At 37.8% G+C, this 26,069-nt stretch overlaps 1 protein-coding gene across 2 annotated transcripts in view; it reads left to right on the top strand.

Annotated features, from left to right (window-relative positions):
- Positions 1-26,069, top strand: part of MDN1 (midasin AAA ATPase 1) — a 97,258-nt gene that overhangs the window by 49,406 nt on the left and 21,783 nt on the right. For both annotated transcript variants that reach the window (XM_027743583.2, XM_039388118.1), the window contains exons 48-79: positions 139-341; positions 1,476-1,696; positions 2,837-2,950; positions 3,490-3,622; positions 4,283-4,392; positions 5,057-5,190; positions 5,915-6,075; positions 6,406-6,526; positions 6,963-7,173; positions 7,316-7,547; positions 8,641-8,767; positions 9,625-9,795; positions 9,939-10,153; positions 10,252-10,633; positions 10,840-10,949; positions 12,071-12,767; positions 13,187-13,348; positions 14,065-14,338; positions 15,269-15,504; positions 16,180-16,275; positions 16,492-16,586; positions 17,300-17,424; positions 18,549-18,695; positions 18,871-18,980; positions 19,429-19,502; positions 19,689-19,884; positions 21,376-21,535; positions 21,705-21,851; positions 22,795-22,921; positions 23,845-23,950; positions 24,277-24,392; positions 25,577-26,056. In XM_027743583.2, the coding sequence (XP_027599384.2) occupies positions 139-341; positions 1,476-1,696; positions 2,837-2,950; positions 3,490-3,622; positions 4,283-4,392; positions 5,057-5,190; positions 5,915-6,075; positions 6,406-6,526; positions 6,963-7,173; positions 7,316-7,547; positions 8,641-8,767; positions 9,625-9,795; positions 9,939-10,153; positions 10,252-10,633; positions 10,840-10,949; positions 12,071-12,767; positions 13,187-13,348; positions 14,065-14,338; positions 15,269-15,504; positions 16,180-16,275; positions 16,492-16,586; positions 17,300-17,424; positions 18,549-18,695; positions 18,871-18,980; positions 19,429-19,502; positions 19,689-19,884; positions 21,376-21,535; positions 21,705-21,851; positions 22,795-22,921; positions 23,845-23,950; positions 24,277-24,392; positions 25,577-26,056 (5,993 nt within the window). The remainder of the gene's footprint in view (positions 1-138; positions 342-1,475; positions 1,697-2,836; positions 2,951-3,489; positions 3,623-4,282; positions 4,393-5,056; positions 5,191-5,914; positions 6,076-6,405; positions 6,527-6,962; positions 7,174-7,315; positions 7,548-8,640; positions 8,768-9,624; positions 9,796-9,938; positions 10,154-10,251; positions 10,634-10,839; positions 10,950-12,070; positions 12,768-13,186; positions 13,349-14,064; positions 14,339-15,268; positions 15,505-16,179; positions 16,276-16,491; positions 16,587-17,299; positions 17,425-18,548; positions 18,696-18,870; positions 18,981-19,428; positions 19,503-19,688; positions 19,885-21,375; positions 21,536-21,704; positions 21,852-22,794; positions 22,922-23,844; positions 23,951-24,276; positions 24,393-25,576; positions 26,057-26,069) is intronic.

Below are 26,069 nucleotides of genomic sequence, written 5' to 3'. Positions count from 1 at the left end.
TGGTGTTTCTAGAACATTTGGTTTATAGTGATTTCATAATAAATACATGTAATTAAAGAGTTACCTGAGCTATTGCGCTTGAATATGCGTTACATGTTTAAATATGATTCTAAAGTGCTTTTTGGTTGTTTGTTGTAGCTTGTGTTAGAATTGGTTACAAAGCATGCTTCCTCTCTGGCTTCCCATGAAACTTGGGGTGAGTCTTTGCTAGCAATGGGACTGTGGCCAGACTCCCTACCTACAAGTCTGTTTGCAGCTGAAGACTCACTTCTTTCAACAGTCCGGAGTGATGCACAGGTCCTAATGTATTGTCTGCATAGACTTAACCTTAGAAACTGCAGGTAGGCTGGAAACATTATTTTTGTCTAATAAATAAGAAGTGATATATGTGAACTACTCATGGCATGTCATTGTTCCTTGCAAAATTCTTCATCAAACTGCACAGGCAGAAACTGTGATCTTCATGCTCTGTAACTGTGTTCCTGTTACCTTTCCATGCAACTACTACAAATAAAAGTTTAATTATTTACTGTTTTATGCTTCAGTCTTCAAAATACTAAAAATATATATAAAATACTTAGTTCTTTAATCTTCATTAAGTATACATTTGACCCATTTTGAGAGTTGCTAGGAGTATGCATTTAGCAGAAAATGTGAATGCAAACACTGGATTTAATAGGTAATAAGAGCTACAAAATTTCTTCCTTCAGTTTCCTTATGAGCTTTAAAAAACCCAAGTATTTAACTAATTCAAAATATACTAATGATCCTTGGTATTTCATGTTTTCCTGTAATCGATTATTCATCAGTTATTTTAAGTCCTGTAGCTTCAGGTGAAAAAACACATTTTCTTCTTTAGACAGAGCTGTCTGAGAGAAGCAGAGGCCCATGTGCAAGGGGCACATGCAAGAATTTTTTTTAATGATTTCTTGTGCAACTTATTTTCACAACACTGGTGTAAAAACTTCCTTTCTACCTTCTTTGCTTAGTACCCTACTCTGGACAGGTACCGTGGTTTGCTTCCAGTGAAAGAACAAGCTGTAGAAGTTATTACTAAGATATAATGTTGAAATTGTAAAACCTTAGCAACATTCTGTGGTGTTTGCTTTTTTGTTTGTTTTTGTTTGCTTGTTTTTTAATCAATGACACTTGCTTTCTTATCTTTATCTTTTTTTTTTTAACTTCACATATCGTTCTGGTGCACAAATCAATTAGAATTTCTCAGTGATATGCTGTGCATATTCACTTTGGGTACTGCATGAATTTTTGGCAATAGTGAGTTCCTAACGGTAGACACCCCCAACTGATTTGAAGTTGGAAACTGGTTTTAAAGATAAATAAAGGAGGAAAGATTACTGCGTTGCTACCCTCTTGCCTGCAGGTGGTTGCATCCTGAGTAGCTTGACTTGCAAAGTATATTATTTCCTGGATCTGGCAGTTTGAGCCCTTGATTACTGGAATTCTTTTTGTTTCAGGACACTACCACTGACTCTGCAAGATCTTCAAAAAATTATGCAGTCCACTAATCCCGAGAGTCTCAAATTCAGTCCTGTTGAGATAGATGCAAACTGGATGGATAAAATGGAAGTCCTCCATGCTTCAGTCAAATTGTTCATAGAAAAGGCAACCAATCAAGATTGGAAATTACGAGTTAAATGGCTTAACTCCTTAGCCAAAAATCTCCCACAGGTGCTTGGTATGTAATTATTTAACTTTCTGTTTTGCCTAAGGGATGATTTGTTGTATTTTCACAAATTGTAAGTCTTCCATGAAAACATTCAGACCATTCAAATTATATGACATGAAAGCTCTCAACTCTCCACACTAAATTGAGGGCATTGAGGCTCCACAGAGGGACAGGAACAGGTTGTGCATATTAGGGACAACAGGAGGCTTTGGGCTAAACATTGTCCTTTATTATTCAAGCATGTGTGTAACTTGTACCACTTTTCAATTATAGTCATTTTTGGATCCCTCTTGGTCTATGTATGCAAATATGCCTTTCTTTTCACTATTTCTTTTAGTGGTAGTAAAAACAGTTGTCTGTCTCGTATTGGCCTCATAAGTCACCAACGTGCCTGTAACAAATGTGGATAGAGCCTTCCCAAATCTTCGTTTGCGAAGCCCAGCCATGAGTAAAACCAGTAAAATGTCTCTGTGTATTTGGTGTTAAAATACAAATGGTTAGAAAGCCGAGAAACTGCAGAACTGAGATTTACTGAAGCAGTGTTCACTGAACATTCAGGATAGTAGCTGAGATGAGCTATTCACTGCTTAATTACATTATTAATCACATTAAACTTATGGAGAATTTAGACAGGAGTTAGTCCAAGTAATTCACACATTTAACTTCCTTTCATGGTGTGAAATTTCAGTTTGTGTTGTCCCTACGTTAATGGGATTGCTTCCCTTTTATTTTGCTGTCTTTTCAAGCAGGTAGGTCTATAAACTAGAAAATAGCTAGAAAATTACTTCAATGAAAAGTATGCGCCTTTTTTTTTTTGAATTGGAGGAAAAAAACCCCCCACAAAACTAGTTGTACTGAGAGGAGGATTTGAAGGTATAAGCTCATGGATTTTCACAAGCCATATTTTTAAAGCATACATGAAGTATCACCAGTTTAACTAGAACTCTTTACTGGATTTATGTCTTCAGCCATGACGTTCTGACTGCTTTTAAGACTGCTTGAAGCTAATACAAAATAGTATCAACCAGCATATCCAGAGTGCATGCACAGATTTGATTCAGTCTGCTTGTGCTGGCTCAGTTGAATTTATTTTTCTTTGTTTGTATTAAATGCTCTTTTATGCCTCTGTTCTCTCCTCTTCACCTACAGATTCAGTGCGGATTCAACTGGAAGCAGGTGCCGTAGCCCTTGGTTGTTTCTATGCCAGTCCCCTCTCATCTGGAGTCAGTAACATGATCAAGTTGCTACAGCCAAATATGACAGGTACTTTGAAAAAAAAAAGATGTAAGACATTGGTGCTTCCAGAGTTAAGCAATATTTTGAAGAGTGATGCATATATCCCCTGCCTTTCTGACTTGGTAGTTTAGGCACCCTCTTTTTCCCCAGGATTTTTTGTGTTAGCCCACCTGAAACCCACGTTGTGATCTATAATTTTCCCTTGGTGTTTTTTAGAGTTCAGGCCTGTAGTTCCCTTTCCAAGCTTGTTAGGTGCAGTGACACTGGACCTTTTATGGGTGGTTGGCGATCTTTTGCCTAGGTTATGAGTGGGACTTGTTTCCAGGCTGTCTCTTTGGGTACTCTGACTGCTGTTTAATTTACTGTCACTGTTCTGTTTTACAGAACCTGCAGTCAACTTAATGTTTTTCTGCTTGGATATCTGGTGTGAGAGAGTTCAAGACTCTTGTCTTCCTCTTAGGCTTCCTTCTTTCTTTCTCTGATGTTCTTGCATAGGCAGGGGGATCAAGAAAAGTCTTTTACTGAGTAATGTTTCCACTGCTGTCCTGTCTCGTCTGCCTTTCCAGATGAACATGTGATGCCTCTGGACCCAAGATGGAATATGCAGTTTTTGGAGATCATTAGAAATTCGACGAACTTTGATACAGAAATGGAACACACAGACCAGCTTCTAACCCTTTTGAAATCTGCAGCAAATCGGTAGGTTACAAAAAAAACCAACTTGTAAAGACTGTCCAATGACTGTAATCAGTGCTGAGTGAACACTTGTGGTGTCTGCCAGGTATGTCTTTAGGTTTTGACAGATGTGATCTAAAATACCAGGCAGAGTTTTTGTACAGTATTTAAATTCTTTGCTTCTGTTTTCTGTAGATGCATACTAAAACTAATCACTTAATATAAGGAGCAGAGCTCACACCATTCCATATAGGCTGCAGTACTTCAAAGACAAACCACAACTGTGGGACAAAGCAGTAAAGAGGCTGAAGCAGCAGTGTGAAATCTCTAACGTAACTTAAATAGTTGCCCTACTTTTGAATTTGGACTACTTTTCCTAAAAAAGTAAAAATTATACAGATTTTGAGGTTGCAGCATAAGGAAGCAGCTGCTCACATATCCTACAGGCCACGGTGTTGCATCTGTTTAGTAACTCGCTACTGTTTTGTACCTGGTGAAGTCAGGAATCAGCTCTTTGTGAAGCCTGCTTCTCCAGAAACCATATTCAAGCAATTCTGCAAGTGCTGCACTTGGTTCTTTCATAATACAGTGAATGTAATATGGTTCACTTTGTAGTTCATCACCCACATAAGGCTGAGGCTTTAAAATAGTACTGGATTTTTAACAACTTTATTTTTACTTCAGGGCAGCATTATTTCTTGACCGAGAAAAGAGAAGTCACACTGAGAAGAATTTGATTTCCAGCAAGAAGCCAAGAAACAGTGTCTTAAGAATGTCTGTAGATTTCCGCAAAAGTAGGTTGATTTTCACTGTTCCCTTTGGTTCTATATTCAATTTGAAATACGGGTAATTTGCAGTATTATGAAATGTGTACTTTAAACATGGTATGTCCTGAGCGTGCAAAGAATGTGTGAATGTAAAGCAGTCAGATGAGGACTAATGTGGTATCTAACACATTATTCTTAAATTAGATATATCTTATTTATGTCCTGCCTTTACTAGGTAATGAGTGAATATAATTTCTCTCTTAATTATCTAAACTTTAGGATAATGGTGGAGAGAAATTAGAATAGTGTTTTGTCTTCAGCTAGTAAGAAGAGCCAAGTTCTTCAGACATGCTTTTGTTTTATGTATGTAGGAAGTTTAACTTCTAAAGCAAAGGGTAAGAATTCAGTGATGAAGTTACTGTGCTGCATAGAAGCAGTTGATCAGTGATTCCCTCATTATGGGTTTTATATCTATAGATATATATAAAATGCATAGGGGTAATAGAGAATTGTGCAAATAGCGAAGGACTACTTTTATTACTTCAATTCTTGGAACTTTTCAGATTGTTATTTTTTTCTCAACCTTAGAGAGGAGGATCTAGTGATCAGAAGTTGACTCCTATGTGTCATGTGATGTGGCTGGAATGTTTAGTCTCTCTCTATCTTTCTTTCCCTCTTCTCCAAACCTCAGATCCAGGAAGTTACAATTGTCTTCCTCATGCAATTGTGGTCAACCTTATTGCTTTCTTTGAACTTTGGGATGCGTTTGCACTTCACTGGGTGAAGTCTACTCAGGTGGCCTTAAGTGACGATGACATGCATGATGTGAGTAGACTTTTCGTCATATGGAAGTTAAATGAAATGAGATTGTGTGAAGAACACTATTTTTAGTTTCAGGGACCATGGAATAAAGCACAGTGCTTCTGTGGGTATTCAGAATATGCCTGGCAGCAGGCAAATGATCATGTTTGTTTTAGTGGCTGTATTTGTGCTCTTTCTTCTCATTTGTTCTGTGTGGAATGTAGGTTTTCAGCCTGCAGATAATTGGGGTGGGAATTATCTTTCCTAAATGTACATACCTGGGATGTAAATAGTCAGAACTTGATCATCAAGCCTTCTAATGCCTGCTTAGGATGGCATGAATTGTGCTGTAGAAGTGCCTCTTTCTCTTCACTGATGGTAAAGGGACTATCCACATCTATCCGCGATAAGAACATCTGAACCTGGTCAGGTGGCATGCAGGTCACAGGGGTGGTTCGCTTCTCCCTCTTCCTTTTCAGACCATGAATATCATTTTGCTGAAATCTTGACATTGTAGACATGGTGCAGGGATTGCTTGGTTTTGGCTTGTGGTTCCACCTGCCAGTAGAGCTGTGTGATATTTTTAGAGAACCTATAGTTGAGTACTGGTTGTGTAGCAGTAAATACAAAGCATCGTGGGAGCTTGAAGTTAATGCAAGTGGTAGTGGGTTTGCTCCTTCTCTTGCTTGAAGTACAAAGTATTCTGTAATATGCAGCAGTGGTAAAACTAACCTTTTTGGCTCGTTAGATTTTATACTGCTTGCTGTGGCGTGACCGGTTCTGGGCAGTCTCTGACACTGTGACAGTGGATTCGCCAGGGTTGTCACTTCTGTCTCTGCACTGGCACTGGGTTATGAAACACCTAATTGACAGAATTCCTCAGATGCTTACTGGATCAGACCAGAACAAGTGAGTGGCTTTGTGTAGTGGCTCTTGATTTGTTTCTGTTAAATGTCTCTATAAATTACTATTTTCTTTAGCATTATAGCTAATTTGCATTGTTTGCTATTAGTGATGCAAGTGCAGTATATTAAATAGCTGTTCATTTTTAAAATTCAGGGTTCCTAACATTGGGCTTCTGCTTGCTCAAATGATCATCTAGAATTTTTACCCCATTAGTAAAAGGATAAGAGAGGGACTTGCCTTTCTTATGCATCTTTTTGCCTTGTTTCTTAAATTTCTGTTAACTGCGTGGGCTTTTTTCTCCCCCCTACCCCTCTTTTTTTTTTTTCCTACAAGGATTTCCAGGGAAATTCAGTCTGTTTCACAGCAGATTCAGAGCTGCTTGGTCAATCCTGCTGGTGTTTCTGCCAATATGAAGATATTACAGAAGTCTCTAGGAAGACCTCTTCCTTTTAAGGTAATTACTTTGTGGGACTCTGAAGAACATTAAATGCTTACTAAGAATTTGAGGAGATTTTTCTAAGAAAATGTATTTAAAGTGCAGGTGTAAACTGCATTTTCTTATAAATGACAGTAGCTGCTGGTATTTTTTATTATTCTGTGTATTTATTGCCCCTAGTTTAGTTAGGTTGTCATGTTGAAGTGTTGTTTGTCTGCATATTTTATGTAGTTTCTTCACGAGAGAAAAGAAAAAAAACTTGACAAGGAGGAATTGTGGGCAACGGTTTCAATTTCTGTTTTCTGCTGTATTGAGTAGGGCTACTAAAAGATTGTGAACTTGTTGTGCAGTTGTGTGCATGTGAATTTGAAATCTTAGTTTTGACTGCAGTCACAAATCTTGTTTGCTGTTTTGTTAGTGCTACTGAAACAAATTGTCCTTTCCATGTTTCCAGGATAAACTGGGCATGGAATGTTTTTCTCAGTTAAAAGTCCTCAGCAAACCACTTAACATCTTGGAGCTAAGATTGGCCTTTGGAGAAAGTAGATGGCAGGAAAAAATGTGCTGTCTGAAAATTGCTGCCACTGGAATGAAGACGAAGAAAGCGTTGCTGCAAGCTGATGGCCTGATAACAAGAGCCAACCATTTAGAAGATGTTAGTCTGGGTAGGTCACACTTTTAAAGAGCCCAACAGGATGATTTCTGTTATCTCCATCCTTTCTGTATACAAATGGAAAGGATGTTAAATGTTCACTGGCAAGAAATACGGTACATGCATTTATGTACCTCTTACAATCTGTCAAACAGGTCAACTACAGATTTTTTTGAAAGCTGTGCATTCATACCTGAGAGCAGAAGGAGTTAAATATAGTCATGCAGAAGAAAGGTTTCCTGAAGACACCATCTCCAACCAGTTAGACCCTGCCTTGCTAAATCAGCTCTGCAGTCAAGTTCAGCTGTGGCCTGCAATGGAATACATAGGCGTGCTCTGGCAGTACAAAATGACAGCAGATTTTGTGGCCAAGGCTTGTACAAGAAGGTAAGAAGGCTGGAGAAAGAAATCCTATATTCCTTCCAACTTTGGTGCTTTATTTCTGCATGTAAATCTCTGTGTGTGTACACATATGTTATATATATATATAGCTGTGTGTATGTGCATGTATATCTCTGTAGGACACAAATATGTGTATTTGTGTATACAATGCATGTGCACTCCTTGTCTGCATGCAGAATTGCACCCAGGCAAATATAAAAAGTATCAGCAGAGAAATGGTTTAGTGTTATATTGAGAAAGTGATTTTTTTCTTTTCTAGCTTGCTTTATTAAGGCAAATACAGGGATGCTGATGTCCAAGCCCCTTGAAGTAAACACATGAGACTCCAGAAATTACTTTATTAGTGGCAGAATGGGTTATAGATGACTGAAAATTAAAACCTCTTATGTAGTAAATGGCACATAGCATTTTTCTTTTGCAAATACATATTTGCCTTTTAATGAAATAGAAGAGCCCTTCAGGTTAGGAATCAACATGAAGATGTTTATCACCATGTTGTTGGGGGCTACTGCAGTCTGGATTACACCTGAAGACAGAGAAAGTACACTAGCATGCATGCTTCCTTTTGTGTGAACTATACGCACATAGAATCATAGTTTAAATTAACATTATTAATTTAGGATGTGTTACTGTTGTTTTAAGGGGCCAAATGTATTTATTTTTTATCTGGCTTCCCATTCCTTAAAAGAGAGCTATTCATTTATGGATTTCAGTCAAAATATTGTTTGTGCGATGAGACTCTTAGGATCACTGGTTCACTCTTGAATTCAGCGAAGTTCTGGTTTTTTACAAAAACTATAAAGCTAGAAGCCAGTTTGTTCCCAAATATTTTGTATGTTTTGTTGAACACATAGCTTATAGCTACAGGAGTTTCCACTTCTTCCTCTTTTTCTTGTGTTTTTGTCAGCTTGGAAGGATTCAAGGTATTTGAGTGCTTGTTCTTCAATGTTTGAAATGGTGTTGTTTTAACCTTTCAGTGACTCTGCCTGCCATTCTTGATTTGTTTTACTATCCAAATAATTTATTTCATGTACCCTGCTTAAACATTACTTAGGTTGTATTTTTTTACCTGCTACAGGGAGAACTGCAGTCGAGAACTAAGCATGTGTTCAGAACTAGCTCAGTTTATAGCTTTTTCTCTGAAGATGACACCAGCTGCTTCTCATCAGCTCTCTGGACTGTGGCACTTGTTACACCTTAATGAAGTAAGGACAAGTTTTAGTTTAATTAGCCTTGCAGATGTTTTCAACAGATTATTCAAAATATGTATATCTCTCAGTTTCTTGACATGCAGTTTTCCTCCCTGTGCCTGACAAAATCTGTTCCTTCTTTTAATAAGGAAGGTTATTAACTGTGAGCCTTCAGAAAATGTAATTAAAATATGACGTTAAAACATAAATGAAATACAGTGAAGTCTTAAATAACATAGTTCTATATGATCTGTTTTGGTAGTATTGTTCCATTTATCCATCTGCGACCTAATGGAATGGCAGGTGCCAGCCTGGTTGTATCTATGTATTCAAAGTAACATTATGCTGAAAAATACCTCTGTTCCTGTGCATCTCAGTTTTCTTAGCTGTATGTTGCAAATCAAATAGACTGATAAAGTTATTTGATGCATTTTCTGTAGAACATTTAATAACTGGTTAATATTTATGATACAATGGTTGTGTTCCCATAAAGCATAGTAAACCACAAGTTCACTCTCAATGCTTCAGAGCAGAGTATTGGATAGCTTTACCTGTTTCATGTTTCTGCACCCCGGTATATTGTAACAAAAGGTTCCACAGTCAAAGACTAGAGGCTATATTCTAAAAAGTTGCTCTGTAAACATGCTGCATATTTCACAGACAGGAGATAGTGCAGACTTCAGGAAGTGTACTCTTTTTGTTGAGACAAGCATATGCAAGCAAATGCTATATGAATTTGAAAAAGATCTAGAGTAATATCTTGAATTGTCTGTACTGAAAAACAGTATCATACTTTTTTTGTATGTGTTTGCACCTAATTCTCTTTTGCTCCTGTACATTATTATCAACTCTAGGTTTTTCTTTTTCCTTAGATAACACCTGAAGAAATGTCTGTTCTGTCATCTCAACTAGTTAATGCTGTGTTAGCATCCTTTTGGAGCAGTACTTTCACAACAGACCCAGACTACTGGTTGACTTGGAGGCCACTGCCTGCAACAGAGGAAAAGAACTTTTCTAAATCCTATATGAACCGTTCTCTGAAGGTTTGTCTCTTCTGACCTAATCAAACTCTAGGCTGAATACTCTTATCGAATAATTCAGCAGTTTTCTAAAGCAATATTGTAAGTTCTAGCTTAGTCAGTGCAAGTTGCATCTGAAAAATCTAACTCTTGATCTCTTAATTTAGGGCCCAGGCATTTTGACCCGAGCCATTTTCTCAAAGTGCTTCTTTGAAATTCTAACTAGCAGCAGCAAGACAAGCCAGTGGGATGTGAGTGAGCTTCCTGTTCTGTTATCATCCCATGTAACACTGGGAGAATGGATGGAGAGAGCACAGCAGCTTCACAAAGTCAGCACAGCACTGTGGACCAACGTGGCTGTCTCTTCAATAGCAGATTTTAGGTATTAAGACCTTTCTTCCACATATATGTTATATAAATAAAACACATTACAGAAGCTTGCTTACCATGTGTAAACTTCTCTCATGCCTTTTCCTTCAGACATACGGATGCTAGACTACAAGGAATAATGATAGGCAGACAGCTCTCTGCCCTGATAGATCTGGTTCCAGGGGATCTTCAAGAAGAATTTTTGGAGTGCTGTGAGAAGCTCTACCTCAAGGATCCTGTTGCATATGAGTACCTTCTCAGGATACTTGGAAGCATCACTGATCAGGAGTTACTTCCTAAAGAATTCCTGTTTCTTCTGCTCACTTGCTTGCATCAGTTCTATGGGGAAGGGCTTAAGGAGTTACCAGAGACAGCTTGGCGAGGAAGTCTCTGGGTGATTATTGGCTTGGTGCAGCTCCAGGTGTGGCTCCCACAGACCAGGTTTGATCCAGCTGTTAAAAGAGAATACAAGCTCAAGTACGCAAAAGAAGAGGTGAGTATGGAGCTGAATTGGCTTTTACCTTTGTAATGTATAAAATCAACACAGAGGAGTTTGGCTTGGGTATTCTTGGGCAAATATTTAGTCATGATTTTTAAACTATACAGTTAGAACTTCTTTTAAATGTCCCAAGATGATGATGTACCTACTTGATTATAAAAATCAGAACCTCTGCAGATGGTTTATTCTTTCCTTTTTAGTTATACCAGCTGGAGTGTGAATGGAAAACATACGATTTTTCGTCCCAGCTACATACAGGAAAAAGTATTGATGATGAAGCAGTCAGCAACTATATTCATCCACATATCAGGTAACATCCAGGCACTTAACTTGTCTCTTTTAGATTAGACATGTCATCTGTGTATGCTCAGGCTCTGAAGGTTTTCTCCAAGGCTTTACGATGTTTCTGTCTTTCTGTAGAAACAAGAGTTGCTGATTTTACGGTATCAATTTCCATATTGTGGTGGTAAAGATAAGTGCAGAGGCTGTGCTGTTTACTTGCAGTGACTAAGGAATTATCTGTATGCTCTTTTTACTGCTGTAAACAGAACAATTAAAGGATGTGGCCTTTGTATATTGATAAAGTTGAAGCCAGGCCCAGAAGTAAAAATAATGCCATACATCTGAAGTGCAGTACTTTCTTTAAAATGTGACAATGTTATCAATGAGTTGAAATTAGCTGGATTGTTTTATTGATCACTGTACCTCCTCAAGGCCTTTCTGCATTCCAGTGCTATTTTGCAGAGTTCTTCAGCTGATTTTACTGGGGAGAAATCTCCATATGTGTATTTTAGCACTAGCCTTTGCCTATGGTGCTGTGAGTGAATTAAATTTCTTACCACATAGAATACACTGTTGACATTCAGAATTTGTAGCTATTCTTATTTTGTTGGTTTGGTTTTTTGTTGTTTTTTTTTTAATCTGAGGTACTTGAGAAGGAGATTTTAAGTGAACAGAGCTTTTTCCTTTGCGCAGGTGTCCCGGTGTGTTCCTTGTACATGGAGATAAAAACTGTCTATTATTCATGGTTTTCCACTATTAATGGAAGTTTTTGATTTCACAATGTTACATATAGAAGATATGGTAGTTCTAGGCTATTGCTTAAGAGAAAGTCACTGAAAGTGGGTTCTGAATGACTGAGTCTTACCAATTGCTTGCAGTAATATTACTTTTTTCTAAATGCTCACAGAGCTGTCAGGTAGCAAGCAAAAAAAGCAATTGAAGTTTGTTGAAGTGGTGGGGGAAAGAAATATACATCTGCATGCTATAAGGGTGTCCCTTTTTTTTTTCCTTATTTGCTGTTTCACGCAAACTAACAGAATATTTCTAATTAAACTTTTTTATGTATCTAACTGTTATGTTGGATGTATTTAAGAAGTTTATATGAAAGATGTTTCTATGTTTAAACTGGTTAATGTTATTTCTTAACAGACTGTTGCATGAAAGAATGCAGAAGTTGAAGGAACAAATGAGCAGCCTTTCTAGAAAAAAGGCCTTCAGGCCTCCAGCTCCACTGTATGATTGCCTATTCCAGGAGGCCCACCAGTACATCAACAGCATAGCACGGGTTTCTTCAGTCCAAGATCTTCTAACCCGCCTTCTCCAGGTCCTCCGTGGAGAAACACCAAAATCGCTTCAGGCAATACAAAACCTGTTGAATGAAGAAGCATCGTGGCAACAATCCCACCATCAGTTTAGAAAACACCTTTCAGAGGAGTATGCTGTATTCCCTGATGCCATCATTCCGCTGCAAGCTGCCATCTTACAGTTGCAACATGGCATGCGATTAGTGGCTTCTGAAGTTTTTGGAGTACTCCAAAATTTTGTGTGTCCAGCTGACCTCACCAACCTCCTCACTTCTTTGTTGACATTTCCTTCTGTTGGCCATGCCTTCCCCACCTACTTTGCTCGGGCAGAAATTTTATGCTCAGTGAATTCAGTTGGGGTCCTTCATGGACTTAAAAAATTTTCTCTGAAGCTCTCTGAAGGAGAATCTGAGGGAGCTGAGCAGCCTTGCCCAACTTTGGAACAGCTCCTGGTGAATGCTTTGTTGCATCTTCGATGCCATATACTATCCAAAGGAGAGATGGACCAGAAATCTCTGCAGCTTTTTAGACATCTGTGTCAGGTAACATCTGGATGCCAGTAGCTGGGATTCTTGTACTAAACCACCTTGTCCCCTGTTGAAGACATGGATCTCTTAAGGCAGGTCTAGAAGAGGGCCACAGAAATTTTCAGAGGTCTGGAAGAGCCCCTGCTGTGAAGACAGGCTGACAAGGCAAACTTTGTAGAGACTTTCTTTATAAAATGGTTAAGAAAAGAGATAAGAACTTGGCCAAGCACTCTGTTGCACACTGTTGTCTTTGCGTTTTCCTTATTAGCTTGTTGAGAGGGCAGTTCACAAATCTTAGATGGCTTTGATTTATACTGTTGTAGACTGTAGAAAGGGGAAGAGCCAAGCAAAATAGATGCTGTCCCTTTGATGAAAAATGAGATGATTTTAGACATTGACTTGTCTAAAAGCATACTGCTTTTGTGTTTCCTTAGGCAATTGTAAATGAATGGGATGAACAGGAACGCCGTGCCCAAGAGCAGGAGGCAATGGAACGCAGTCTGTACAGATACAGAAGTAAAAGTCATGGGAAAAGACGGAGTGAGGAAGAGGAGGAAGAAGAAGAATTCAGGAGGAGATTTCCTTTTCATGAAAAGGTAATAATTGTAACTGTAAAGAAATACAAAAATTACATCTGAAGTAGCTCCTGAAAATACATGCCAGAAATAAGATGAGGACTGAAACTATTTTTCCTTTAGCCAAAAGCAAAATGTGGGGCAGATTTTGATAGGTGTTAAGTATTGTGCTTTTATTTTATTTTATGTTTTGGTTTAGGAAAGTTTTTGGAATTAACTTCTGGACTTGAAGCATGCTGTGGCTCAAGTGAACAATCCCAAGTTACGTAACTGAATGACAATATAGTTAGTTATTTGTTGTAAAATTCTGAAATTTGATTAATTTAGCAAATAAGGTCATATGAGATTGTATTACCTGGGTGGAAGGTTATTCTTGATTAAATAAAGCAGCTGGGATGTAGCAGTTCAGGTCTTCAAGCGACCACACTGCACTGAGGTGTTTTATCAGCATGCACAGCTGCTGCTGCTTTTTCTGAAAGAGTTTTAGTTGGCAGCAGCTCCAAGGATCACTGTACTGCACCCTTGCCTGCTGTGGTTATGCCCCAAAACGTTCTGTAGACCTGTGTTCTGTTTCAGACTGACATCTGAGATGAGAGGCAGGCAGTGCTTCTGTATGGTACCAGCTGCAAATCATTAGCATGTTGTTGCAATGCCAAAAAGTGCAAAAAGGGAGATGGGGAGAGAAGGCATTAAAAGAAGAAATTATAATTTACCTTTCATTATCATGTAATATGCAGGACTTTGAAGATATCACAGCTCAGCCAAGCCTAGAAGAAAAAATGGAAACTGAAGATCCATCAGAAGACTATCTGGAAGTTGACAGAGCCCTTTTGTCCAAGAGCTCTATGCAAACAGTTATGATGGTTCATCAACAGTTATGCTTAAACTTTGCTCGATCCCTGTGGTATCAGCAGAGGCTGCCTTCTCATCAAGCCAAGCATTATTTCAGTACATTTATTTCCTGCTATCAGACTGGTGCATGCCTGGTGAATCAGTTCTATCCTTTAATTGGTAAGATTGCTGGCAATATTTCAGATATGCAGGTTTAACTTTCTAATGATTTGTTCCAAATTAATTGCATTACAGTTATGAAACAGATCTATTGTGGGGAAACTGAATTTTCTTTTTCCAAAGAATTTGTCCTGTGTTCAGAATTGTCTTGTGGAATGCTTTGATTTTTATTCTTTTATTCTTTTATAAAAAAAATTATTTTTTTTATTCCGTTTGGGAATGTATAAGACCAACATAGTTTAAAAATAAATTGAATGCTAAGTGAAATTTTGATCACATGGATCTGCATAGTCTATGGAAGATATACACTTGCAGAAATTTCCCAGAATTAAAATTTGCAATGAAGTCCATAAAGGAATTGGTTTAAATGCAGCTTCTATATATAATTTAAAAGAAAAAAGGTGGACTTTTTTTGTTGTTTTTTTTTTTTTCCAGCCTGAATTTTGGAACACTTGATATGTAAATTGTTTCAAGCAATTGTGCGAGACCTCAGGATCATCACTTTTCATAGCAGAGCTGTATATTTCAGTTCTGATCTAATAGATGTATGTGTGCAATTAAGGTGAAGCATATAAGGGCTGCTGTTTATACAATACCTTGTTTTTGTGTTTGTATCTGAGGTGTAATGTATGTGGGATTTTTTTGTGTTTTGAGTTACTTTTCCACAGGAAAAGTGTTCCTGTGTTCTTCTGACAGGATCACAGCCCACCTTTAGGATGCTGATTTTACTTTTACAGAAAAATTTGACAAAATAGAGAATATAAACTCTAATTATGTCTCTTTTGTTCCATACTCCCATCTCATTATTTATGAGTGGCATAGTCTAACATGCTAAGGCTTGGGGTACAGGGAAAGAAAGTCCCCAACTTCATCTATTCAACCGAAAAAGTATTAGTTGCATGTGCGATGTCTTCCTTACTTGCCTCCTAGGTGCCGAAATGAATGATAGTCTTTTGGGAAGCCAGCTTCTACTTAGCACTCTTCTTCGCAATACCTTTTTTGAGGAATTAACTTCAGATCTTGTGCTGCAGCAAGATGGCCCATATGACTTCTACCAGCACCCTAATATTCAGCAAGTCCGACAGTGCCAACCTGTACTTGATAATTTTGCTAAAGAAATAAATGGGCTACTGCAGGAATGGCCAGAGCATCCAGTACTCGTGCAGGTAAAAACACCTCAACAAGCATTTGGGGGAAACTGGAGCATTTTAGGATTGCATTATGTGTAATATGTATATAGATATGCATAAACGTGCATAGAGGTTCATATTCTTGCCTAGATGTTGTCTGTAATACTTACGTGGATGTTTTGAAGTCATATCTGTTTATTCTTAAGAGGTATTAGGTATTATTAGCTGTTCTATTTTAGCTATGAAATGTTAAGTGGTATTCTGCCTACTCTTAGAGCTTTAAGCAATCTTCAGTCTGCCATAGCTCAGAGATGCCTGAGGTCTTTTGCTGTTTGTGCTCTTGTTATTTTCCAAAGTTCTTTCTTTCCTAATTCTTTAGAGTGCTTATTTTTAGTCCCACTTATGGGACCTGTGTGGCTATCAGGTTACATTTCTTGGGGCAACACAGAAACTCGGATTCTATTGGAAGTCTTTGCATTAGGTCATTTGTGCTCCTTTCCCCAAGTGCACCGGTCTTCACTGAACTAGTAGTGAGCTTATACTAAATTGAGAAAGCAGTTTAAAAATGAAAAAAAAACTCAACAAACAACCCAAAACCATTCTTACCTCTTGCAGGGGAGGGTTACACTTATAAAAATTAACTTAACTTCATGACTACTTTTGTTGAAAAACTGTTACTATAGGTGGAATGCTTGTGTTTTTATTCTGCAGCTGTTAGTTGTGTTGGACAGAATCCGGAGTTTTCCACTCTCTAGTCCTCTCTCAAAGTTCCTGAATGGCTTGGAAATTCTTCTTGCAAAAGCACAGGTAAGAAAAAAGCTAAGGGGAAGTTTTATTTTCTCTGTCATGCTTCTTTATTTATATGGATACCATGTTTTTAATATGAAAGCAGTCTGCTTGCCAGGATTTGAGGAAGTGAACTTGCTCCAGGCTGACAGTTTGAAGTATCCAAAGTACTGTGAGCCTTGCCATGCAAGGAGTAATTTCTGTCTTTGTATAAGGGGTAACTTTTTTGTTTTCCAGGACTGGGAGGAAAATGCTAGTCGAGCTTTGTCCTTGCGGAAACATCTTGATTTGGTCACACAACTGATTATTCAGTGGCGTAGATTGGAGTTGAAGTAAGAACTATCCTTCCATACTGCTCTTTCTTAGATACTGTAACCTTCCATCTCCATATGAAGGCACATTCCAGTGCTAAATTGCCTTAATTGTGGAAAATGCTTCTATGTGCCTGTCCTTGTAAAAATGTGGGGGGAAAAAAAACCCACTAGCAGCTGTAGTGGTTCAGAATGAGCATGTCCAGCCTGTGGGGACCCTATGTATTTGCCTCAGGAGAGGAGGAGAAGCAGGACAGATAACTACAGTACTTCATCCTAGTATTTTCCTAGTGCTCTTCTGTTTTCATCATAGGATGATGAAGTGTTTTGTCTGTTTAACAACCCCCACATTAAATTTTCCTTAAAAATTATTGTCTGGTCTCCTGTTAAGACCATGTAAAATTTTTATAGCCACAGTATGCCATGATCAGGAATTCCACAAGCCTACCTCAAGTTCTGAGCAAAAGAAATTTTTGAACCTGCCTCTGATGGGTTTTGTTTTACCATCCCTAGTTCTCACACTTCTTCTCTCATACTTAATACTATTGACAAAGCAGTGATCCTCAAGAGTTGAATGTATATATTAAGCACGTGTGCAGATTATTCCATCTTGTAAAATTTTCCATTAGTTTAGTAGAAACAGAGAATAAAGTTTGTGTTGTTTTGAAGCCCAAATTACCCATGATATTTTTGCTTTATTTTTTTTCTTTTCTCTCCTTCCTTCTTGTTTCCAGTTGCTGGTCAGTAAGTTTGGACAATATTATGAAACAGCATGTAGAGAAATCCACAAAGCACTGGTTCTCAATCTATCAGATGATTGAGAAGTATGTTCAAGAGCAGACAGAGGCAACTACAGAAGGTAAGTGCTTGCCTTAAAATGAATGTGTGCTGCAGTTCTAGCAATTACTAAGGATGCTTGATTAAGATCCTAAATGCCAGAGTTTGACAATGCACTTTCAAGTGTAGTTCTTTGCCCTACAATAAATTTCGTGACTGTCTAAGGTCTTATGTATGGAGTGAACTTTGCTTGTATGTGTCTCTGAAACCACCTGTGGCTCATAGGGCAAACACTGTAGGTGGTGTACAGAAAAAAAGATGTCTGTAAAAAGCACCTAAAAGAACATAGAACTATGGCAGCCTATGTCATGCACATATAAACATTTCAAACAGATTTGGAGGGTAGGATGCCTCCAACTGCAACTCAAAAAGGCTTCTCATTTTTTAGCTATAGAAAGCATTATTCATATTGGAGCTGAACTGCTTTGTGTATAAAGCCTAAAGAATTCTTACAGCTGGTATGTTTTGGTACATACTGTTCTTAGCAAATCTGTCTGCAGCTGTTCACGTTACATAAAATAGGGTAAAGAATACAGCTCTCGGTCCCTTGCCTCCCCCAGTTTAATGGAATTATAAAGATGAAAGCAGTATCCTCTGGCATGAGGCAGAGCTCTTCCAATCTCAGGATTAATTAATGCACTTCTGATGAGCTTCAGATCCTTGGGTTATATTATATAACCCATGTTATGTATGTCTTCCATAGGTAATACACTGTATTCTCTACCAGATTCATCTATGATATATTTCTATCTTCATGATTTTTGAGGAGTTAAGGAACTGGCAGCAACTAATTCGTAGTATGGCTCACTATGACTGAAAAAGCCATTCATTCATAGAGAATAGCAAGTGTTCTTTAAATACTTGATGGACTCTGAAATTGGACACCTAAATGGCCTTCGCAGTCGCTATCTTAATGTTGCCTCTTGTTCCCCGTTCTTTTCTTCCACTGTGGTGTTTGTTGGTTTTACTTCTTATTGAATTAGAATTCTTCCCCTCCCTGCCTCTTTCCTATTTTGTTTGGAATCTTTCCTAACAAAGACCTGATGTTTCAACTGAAAGTTTACAAAGAGCAGGCCACAATTTTCATGTTGATCTTTTGGTTTGTTTTCCCTTACTTCTACTCTAAATTTCTGGTGCAATGTTCAGAAACTGAGCAAATGGATCTGAAAACCCTGGTCAGCACATTGCAGGCTTTCATTGAAGGCTCTACTCTGGGAGAGTTTCATGCACGGCTTCAAGCACTGCTGGTTTTCCACTGCCATGTCTTGCTGATGCCTCAAGTAGCAGAAAAGGGTAAGTTGATAGCATTACCTGTGTTGAGTCATCTTTACAGCAATATGACCATCGGGTATTCCAGACTTTCCAAGCTAAGCTTTGTGATTCCAGAAAGAGCTGGGGTGCATTTATCATCGTGATACTGAAGAATATCCTATTGTAAAATAAGATTTTTATTGTCTGTCCCTTCTAGATGTTCTGTGCAGCATACTGTGGAATCTGTACAATTATTATAAGCAGTTTTCAGTGTGTGTTGAGGCCAGAATCACTGAACTTCGTCAACCCATAGAAAAGGAACTTAAGGTAAAACGAAACTTGGTTCAGACAATACACTGATCTAATTAAAGGAAGGGTGGAGCAGATATTATTTGAATTTGTATATAATAGTTCTGTTGGCCACTGAAATCCCTACAACACATTTTCTTTGGCAAGAATTTATTTTAGAGGGGGAGGGAGGGGGGCTGGTTGAAGGCTTTAAGGTTTGATCATTCCCATTTATCCATGAAAATTTCTGCCCACTGGTGAAGCCCAGTTAGATTTCACAGCATTTGGCTATGCAACAGTTTTAGCATAAACACATATGTTAATAGAATAAGATGTCTATGCAATAATTTGCTCAGTTATTGAAATGTCTTGCATTTTAAGACTACCATATCATCATAGCTGATCAGCTTTAAAGATCATCTTTGATATGGAAATACTTAATTTTATTTATATGAGTAATCCCATTGATGATTTATTTTCCTAACAGGAATTTGTGAAAATTTCCAAGTGGAATGATGTCAGCTTCTGGGCTATAAAGCAGTCAGTTGAAAAAATACGCAGGTAACTCAGAACTCGAAATTAAGGTCCCTATTTAGAAACTTCCTTCTAGATGATTTCTCTATGACATTGAATTTGAATGTAAGAATACTTCTGCTCATAACGCAGTGGAAACATTTATTTCAAGTAGATGAGAGATTTCTAGGATTATAAAACCCAGTAACATTTCTGCTTTCCTGTGGTAATCAGAACCCTCTTTAAATTCATGAAGAAGTTTGAAGTTGTTCTGGATGAGCCATGCCAGCCTGCCTTGGTGGAAATTGGTAAGGAAGAGCAGCTGGACTGCATGCAAAAGCAGGAGGAATCTGAGAACAAAGAAACCAAAGTTCAGAGGCTAAACAACACATTAAGAAAGATTCTCTCTGCTAGAACAGATGTTGCCAAGGTAACTGTGTTCTTTATTCCACATTTGGGTAGAATATTTTCTCTATTTTCATCCATATGTTGCTTTTCACTGATTTATCCAGAAAAATCTTATGTAAGTGTCAAATCTGTTGAATATATCATAAACTTTTTTAATCTTACTTGTGTTCAGTGTTATGAAACACTGCAGATGGGTGGGAATGCAGCATGGAAAGACAAGCATGATCTGTACTGATCTGGTACAGTATCTGTGCTCTAATACAGAGATGAGGCAGTTACACATTTCATCTCCGAGTTCCTTACGTATTGTCTGCAACAATTTGTTACTTCCCTAATAGTGCAGTGAAACAGACTGCAAGTTGAAATTATTATTAGCTCATTTTTTCTAAACAAGGACCCAAACACATGATCATGTAGCTGTAGGATTTGTGCACACATAAGCTCTTATTAAATATTGAATCACTTTGGGCTTGGATGATGAAACGGGGAATGTACTACATTGTCTTACATTTGCTGTTGACTGGCATTTTGTGTACTGTGAACATTTGCCTTGGACTAGCTTGGACTACACAGTGTCTCAGTTTTGTATATCTCCAATTAAGTTACCCAGCTCAGGGAGGAAGTCAGCTAATTTTCTTCCTGAAACAGATTCCTATTCACATCATTAGTTTTTATTAATAAGATGCAAGGAGACAATTGTAACCCATCAGAATTTGGCAGTGAGTGGGAAATGCTCAGTTACTCTCAGTTTTATGCTAAGTTGTTCTCAGTTTTGTTCAGACCAAGTTTCTTCAGACCAAGAGGGGGCTGATCTTGCACGTGTCCTGTGACAGTCAGGAGGGTAGAGTGAGGAGGCAGTAATCTAATGCAAATCTAATGTGCTTGATTGATTGAGGGTTTGGTTTGTTAGTTGGTGACTTCCAAGCCTATTACTGATAGTTAATAGGGTTATTGGTTTTACTTCTTGAAGTTTCAAGTTGTCTTCATTCCTTAAAGAAGATGCATGCAGACTTAAATTGAACAAACTCTAGGGATTAGCTTTGGACATGCTGGGTAATTACTTATGTTATTTAATGATTTCTACTTGCATACTGGTTTTGTTGTTCTTTGGGAACAAAATTTGTGTCTAGTGAAAATTAAGTGAGGGTGTTCTTATCTAACACCCTGGGGGCTTTAGTGATTTAGGGTAGTGCTTTTGAGCTTGTCAGGCAGAGGAAGCTGACCTGAAGCAGTGATAACCTCTATGGAAGTGGTAATGACAAACAGCTAAGACAGTAGGATCATACCATCTTCCATTTGATTGATTGTTTTTAAAACTAATGTATGTCTGACATGCATGTATTATGATTTTCCTCAAGTATTGGTGCTGAACTGTTCAAAGGATCATATGACGTGTTTTGGGGTTTCAGATGAATGCAGAATTCAGCCCTTCTTTTTGCAATGATTTACCCTAAGTGGTAAAACAAGACAGCTTTGAGTATATGTGTATAATTTGTTTTCATTTTTTTCTCAGAGGGCACTCCCAGAAGTCTGTCAGGATGGCATTACATTTCATACAGAATCTCTTCAGTATCGTCTGCCTAAGCTTACTAAAAAAATGAAGAAGATGTGTACAGCAGTTACAGAAAATAATTCATTCTTAAGTCTGGTGGAAGATCTTGACCAGTTCACAGGTTAGGTATTCTTGTGATTTCCATACTACAGTTGACCTTTGTAAAATAAATGGAACAAATCAGGAAAAAGTGCAGATGTATAGTTCCCTCCCTAGACTGTCTTCCCACGGTTGCTTTGTGTACATTAAATTTTCACATCTCTTACCTTTGTCTGCTGTCTTCTATACAGGTGGTATTATTGTTTCTGTAGCTGAACTGCAAAATTTAACATTTGATCAGACAGCAACTAAGGAGAAGCAGAAATCAGAGGCAAAGCATATTCAGATGCAAAAGCAACGGGCTTTGTCAGATCTCTTTAAAAGTCTTGCTAAAACAGGTGAGCTTTGGCTAAAAATAGGCTTGGTTTAAAAGTACGAAGTTCTTGAGCATTTTATTAGTTTTGCCAATACATCTAAACCCACCATAATATGATTTCTTAAAGTCATTAAGTAACTAATAAATTTAGAAGCGTTTAAGTCTCTCTCTTTGTCTGTTGACTATGAGGCCTGGTGTGTTTGCCATTTCAAATACTTTCTATTTTTCTTACATTCCATTAGATTTGTAACAGTAGCTTTTCTGTAGCAGAAATCTTCTTTATCTCTAGTCAGAAGTCACTGCCCAGCTTCTAGAAACAAGAAGAAAGCTCATTACTTTGTAACCCTTCTCTAATCTAAAAGTGAAATGAAGTTAGCTAATTAAAATAAGAGCCCATCTCTCAGCTGACAGACTGTCAGAGATCAGATTGACAGAGGTGTGGTTGAGTTCTGGACACTGAATGATCTATTAATGGCATTTTTTGCACCCACTTGTGACAAAGGAATATCTGCCATCACTGCCCTGTGAAGTCTGTGCTGGAGGAATGACATACTATGATTATTTAATTAACATACTGGATTCAAATTCTTTACTGGGCTCCATTTTTGATTTCAGGTGACACCTTTACTTTCCTCATTTATCAACCTTTTCACATCTTTAAAAGGAGGTGATGACCCCTAACTCAGCTTTCTTAAAGGACCAGGACTGGTCCTTTATACACACAGGTCTTTGTTTGTCTTATTTCAGCTGCATTGTTCAGCTTTATTTAGCTGAAATAGATAAGCTACAATGTGTTCTTACATTACAAAACTTGCAGCATGTTCAAAGACTTATCAAAATCAGACAGCATCAGGCAGAAAACCACATCAGAAGATTTTATATCTTAATACCATTAATAATGGAGTGACATTTTTCATATAAAAGAATGAGGACATAAAGGGATGTGTGCTCGGATGTCATTCCAGGTTTGTCGTACCGGAAAGGTCTTTCATGGTCCCGTTCAAAAGACTATCATGAAGTGCTCTACCTACGTCCACTGGACTTGCATAGTGCATTGGCTGTACTGAATTGTGCACATGAACTGGATGACATGTATGTACACAGTATTTTTTACCTTTAGATTGTGTTAATTGCAGTTGGAATATATAGAATTCATTGCATGTTGATTTAGACTCGGATTTCTGGACTGTAATTAAGTCAGGCTTTTGCATATTTCCTTCCTCCCATTAGTTCTCAGTTTGAGAATCCTGTACATACTGCACTGGGATGTGCAAATGAGCAAGGGTTGGGTGGGTTTTTTTGTTTTGGCTTTTTTTTAAATTTGCACTTTTGACAACTGTACCCTCAGTTTCATTATTTCCATGAATTAGGTTTCAGTTAGCCCTCCTCCACTGTCCTGCTTTGCCTGGGATGCTTTCCTAGCATCATATTAGAGTGTAAGCTGCTAATGCTTTTATTGAAGAGAGTTGTGATTTACAGGGATTACTTAAATGTTTTGTCTTCATTAAATAATGGGATATTTCAAGAGAAGAATACATACACTTCAAACTGGGCATTTCTGGAAAAACTTTCCTAGAGGAAAGATGCTTTTTAATGTTTTCTTACTGTTTTCAGGCAATAACTGCTTTTTTTTGTCATTGAGACATGCTGGTTATTATCTTCCTCAGATGTTAGGGTTTAGCGTATGGTATCTTTTATCAAGGCCAAAATAAAGGCTTCCGTATGAAGCTGGATTTATCTGCATGAGGAAAGAAAAACAAAATCACTCTTTAAGTGTTAGATGATATTCAAAAATAGAGATCTTGATGCTATCATTTAGGATTTCCTTAGAGTTTATTATAAAAATTAAGTGTTTTCTTAAGATTAGGATACTTGTAGAGAAAATGAAGAATTACAAGATCAGTGGATTTCCAAAACAAGAAATTACAAGCAAAATTATTAGGTTGAAGAGCTGACCCGATGCCTTCCAGTGTGCTCAGGTACTTTCTAATACCAGACTTTTTGTGCTCTGTCAGGTTGCTGACAGAGATTTGTTCTGCCTGGGATGGGTGCCAGAAGTACTTCTATCGGTCACTTGCACGTCACTCTCGTCTCCAGACAGCACTGTTAGCACCTGCCAAGGTAAAAACAATGAAGTGAAAATAGAAATCCTACTTCTGTTAACTTCATTTTACCAGCTTGGACTGAAATTTTCTAGTAGCAGAAAGGTGATGTTACAGAAACTACTTGAAAATAGAATTTGTATGCAAGATATATGGAAGATGCAGAAAAGATGAACATGGGGAAACTGTAATAATTATAACTCTTGTCTGTGTTTTAAGACTTTTTCAATTAAACCATAGCCTTTCAGCCTGCTCAGTGAAATGAAATGGAGGGACACAGAATGCTATTGTCTGCTTGTTCATCTAACTGTTTCCTCCCACTTTTTCTGTATCTGTTTTCTTTAGGATATTGGATTAGGTAGCATTGAACGATGCAGAGGGTTCACTGCACACCTGCTGCAGATGCTTGTCAGACAGAGACGGTCTCTTACTGCATTGACAGAGCAGTGGGTCTTACTGAGGTATTTGTCATTTTCCAACATTTTAAATGCTGGCAAGGAGTCTTGACAGTAAGCAATTCAGTTCAATAAAAATGGAAAATAAAGTAGAAGAAAATAAAAAAATTCCTTCTGCTTCCCCATTTCTCTCCTCCCCTCAATTTAGCCTAGTAGAAAAGATTTAAGTTGATCCTATCACTGCAGCCAGTATTTTGGAATCAAAATAATTTTGGAAAACAAGTTAGGCATACATGAAGACCATGAAATAACACAGTTAAAGCATTAAACTTACAGATTGTTAAATCTCTCTCATTTGGTATTGGCCTAAGTTAATTTTGGTTACATTCAAGTTGTTGGCTTGATCTAAAGCAAATAAATGATCTGGATGCTACTTCGAGCTAAAACAACAAAAAAAAAAGAGCTTACAAAGAAAAATTCTAGAAGGTGAGAGATACTAAATCTTGCATGAAAACTGTAAAAGGAAAAGTGTGTAAGCAATCTTTCTCACTTGCTTGATTTTTCACTCCATTGCTTGACTCATCAATTTAATTGCAAACTCCACCATTGTTCGGCATATTTGTGCTCACTACTACTGTAATCCATGAAACTTTTTGAAGTCAGGTTAGGAGCTTGTACCTTTGTATGCAGAAGGAAATCTGGACTGGAAATTACTGGTGCGAAATTTATTTAAACCCCATGAAACCTGAAAAAAAAAACCAAATAAAAAAACCCCAACAAAACAGACGCCTCAGCATTACAGTTGCAGGAATAGTAAGACTTCTAAGATATTTATCTGCACTACTGTGGCTTTCATCACAAATCAGACTAATAATTTGTATGAGCTGACTGTTACAGAGCAGAGAATGAAGGGGTGCTAGAATCTAATTTGCTTTTATAGTGAGGAAAATGAACAGTATTTGAGTATCGGGCCAGGAGTTTAAAGATTGTTTGAAAAAATGGTATAGATTGTGAGAAATATTACAAAGCCCTGTTTTCAGGACAACTCAATGCAATGGAGAGAAAAATTCACTAATTAAAAAATTTTTTTTTAAAATACCCTGTCATTATAGTTTTTCCAGATAAAGTTTGGCTTCCACTGAGTCTATATTATCTAGTTTATGTTTTATTAATTTAGACTGAAGGTTGAGCTTTCAAAAGGGAAGTATAACATAAAAATCAGTGATTATAACTTCTTTCTTCTCAACTAGGAACCTCCTGAGCTGTATACAAGAGATAGATTCTAGGTTGACTGCTGACAGAGAATACAATGTAGCATTTCCTCCTCAAGACAGTATTCAACAGTGGACTGACAAACTGCAGCAACTTTCCATGCAGTGCATGATGGTTCTCGAGGAGCTGTCTTGGTTTATCCAGTGCTGCCCAAAAGAAGAGTTAGCCAAGTGCAATGACAGTGAAAGGACGGATGTCAAAACAAACATTTTTCAGAGTTTGGAACCTGAAATTGGAGACATTTTTACGGGAATATCTGACCTGATTCCCTCAGAGCTAAAATACTTGTCTCCAGTAACAATTGAGCAATTGCCTCCTGGATGTAGGATGCGAAATAAGGATCAGTTATGGCTGCACGTGGCTACACAGTTGACCACGATGCTGGCAAATGTGAAGGCAATGAAAGCAGAAGTGGACAAAATAAGACAACAGTCACGTGAGACCTTGTTTTACTCCTGGTGAGTTCTACAT

The sequence above is a fragment of the Pipra filicauda genome, unplaced genomic scaffold, assembly GCF_003945595.2.
Source record: "Pipra filicauda isolate LSUMZ 115617 unplaced genomic scaffold, ASM394559v2 scaffold60_size3304689_pilon, whole genome shotgun sequence".
Lineage (NCBI taxonomy): Eukaryota > Metazoa > Chordata > Aves > Passeriformes > Pipridae > Pipra > Pipra filicauda.
The sequence above is the reverse complement of the archived record's forward strand: the minus strand, read 5'-3'. Positions and strand labels throughout refer to the sequence as shown.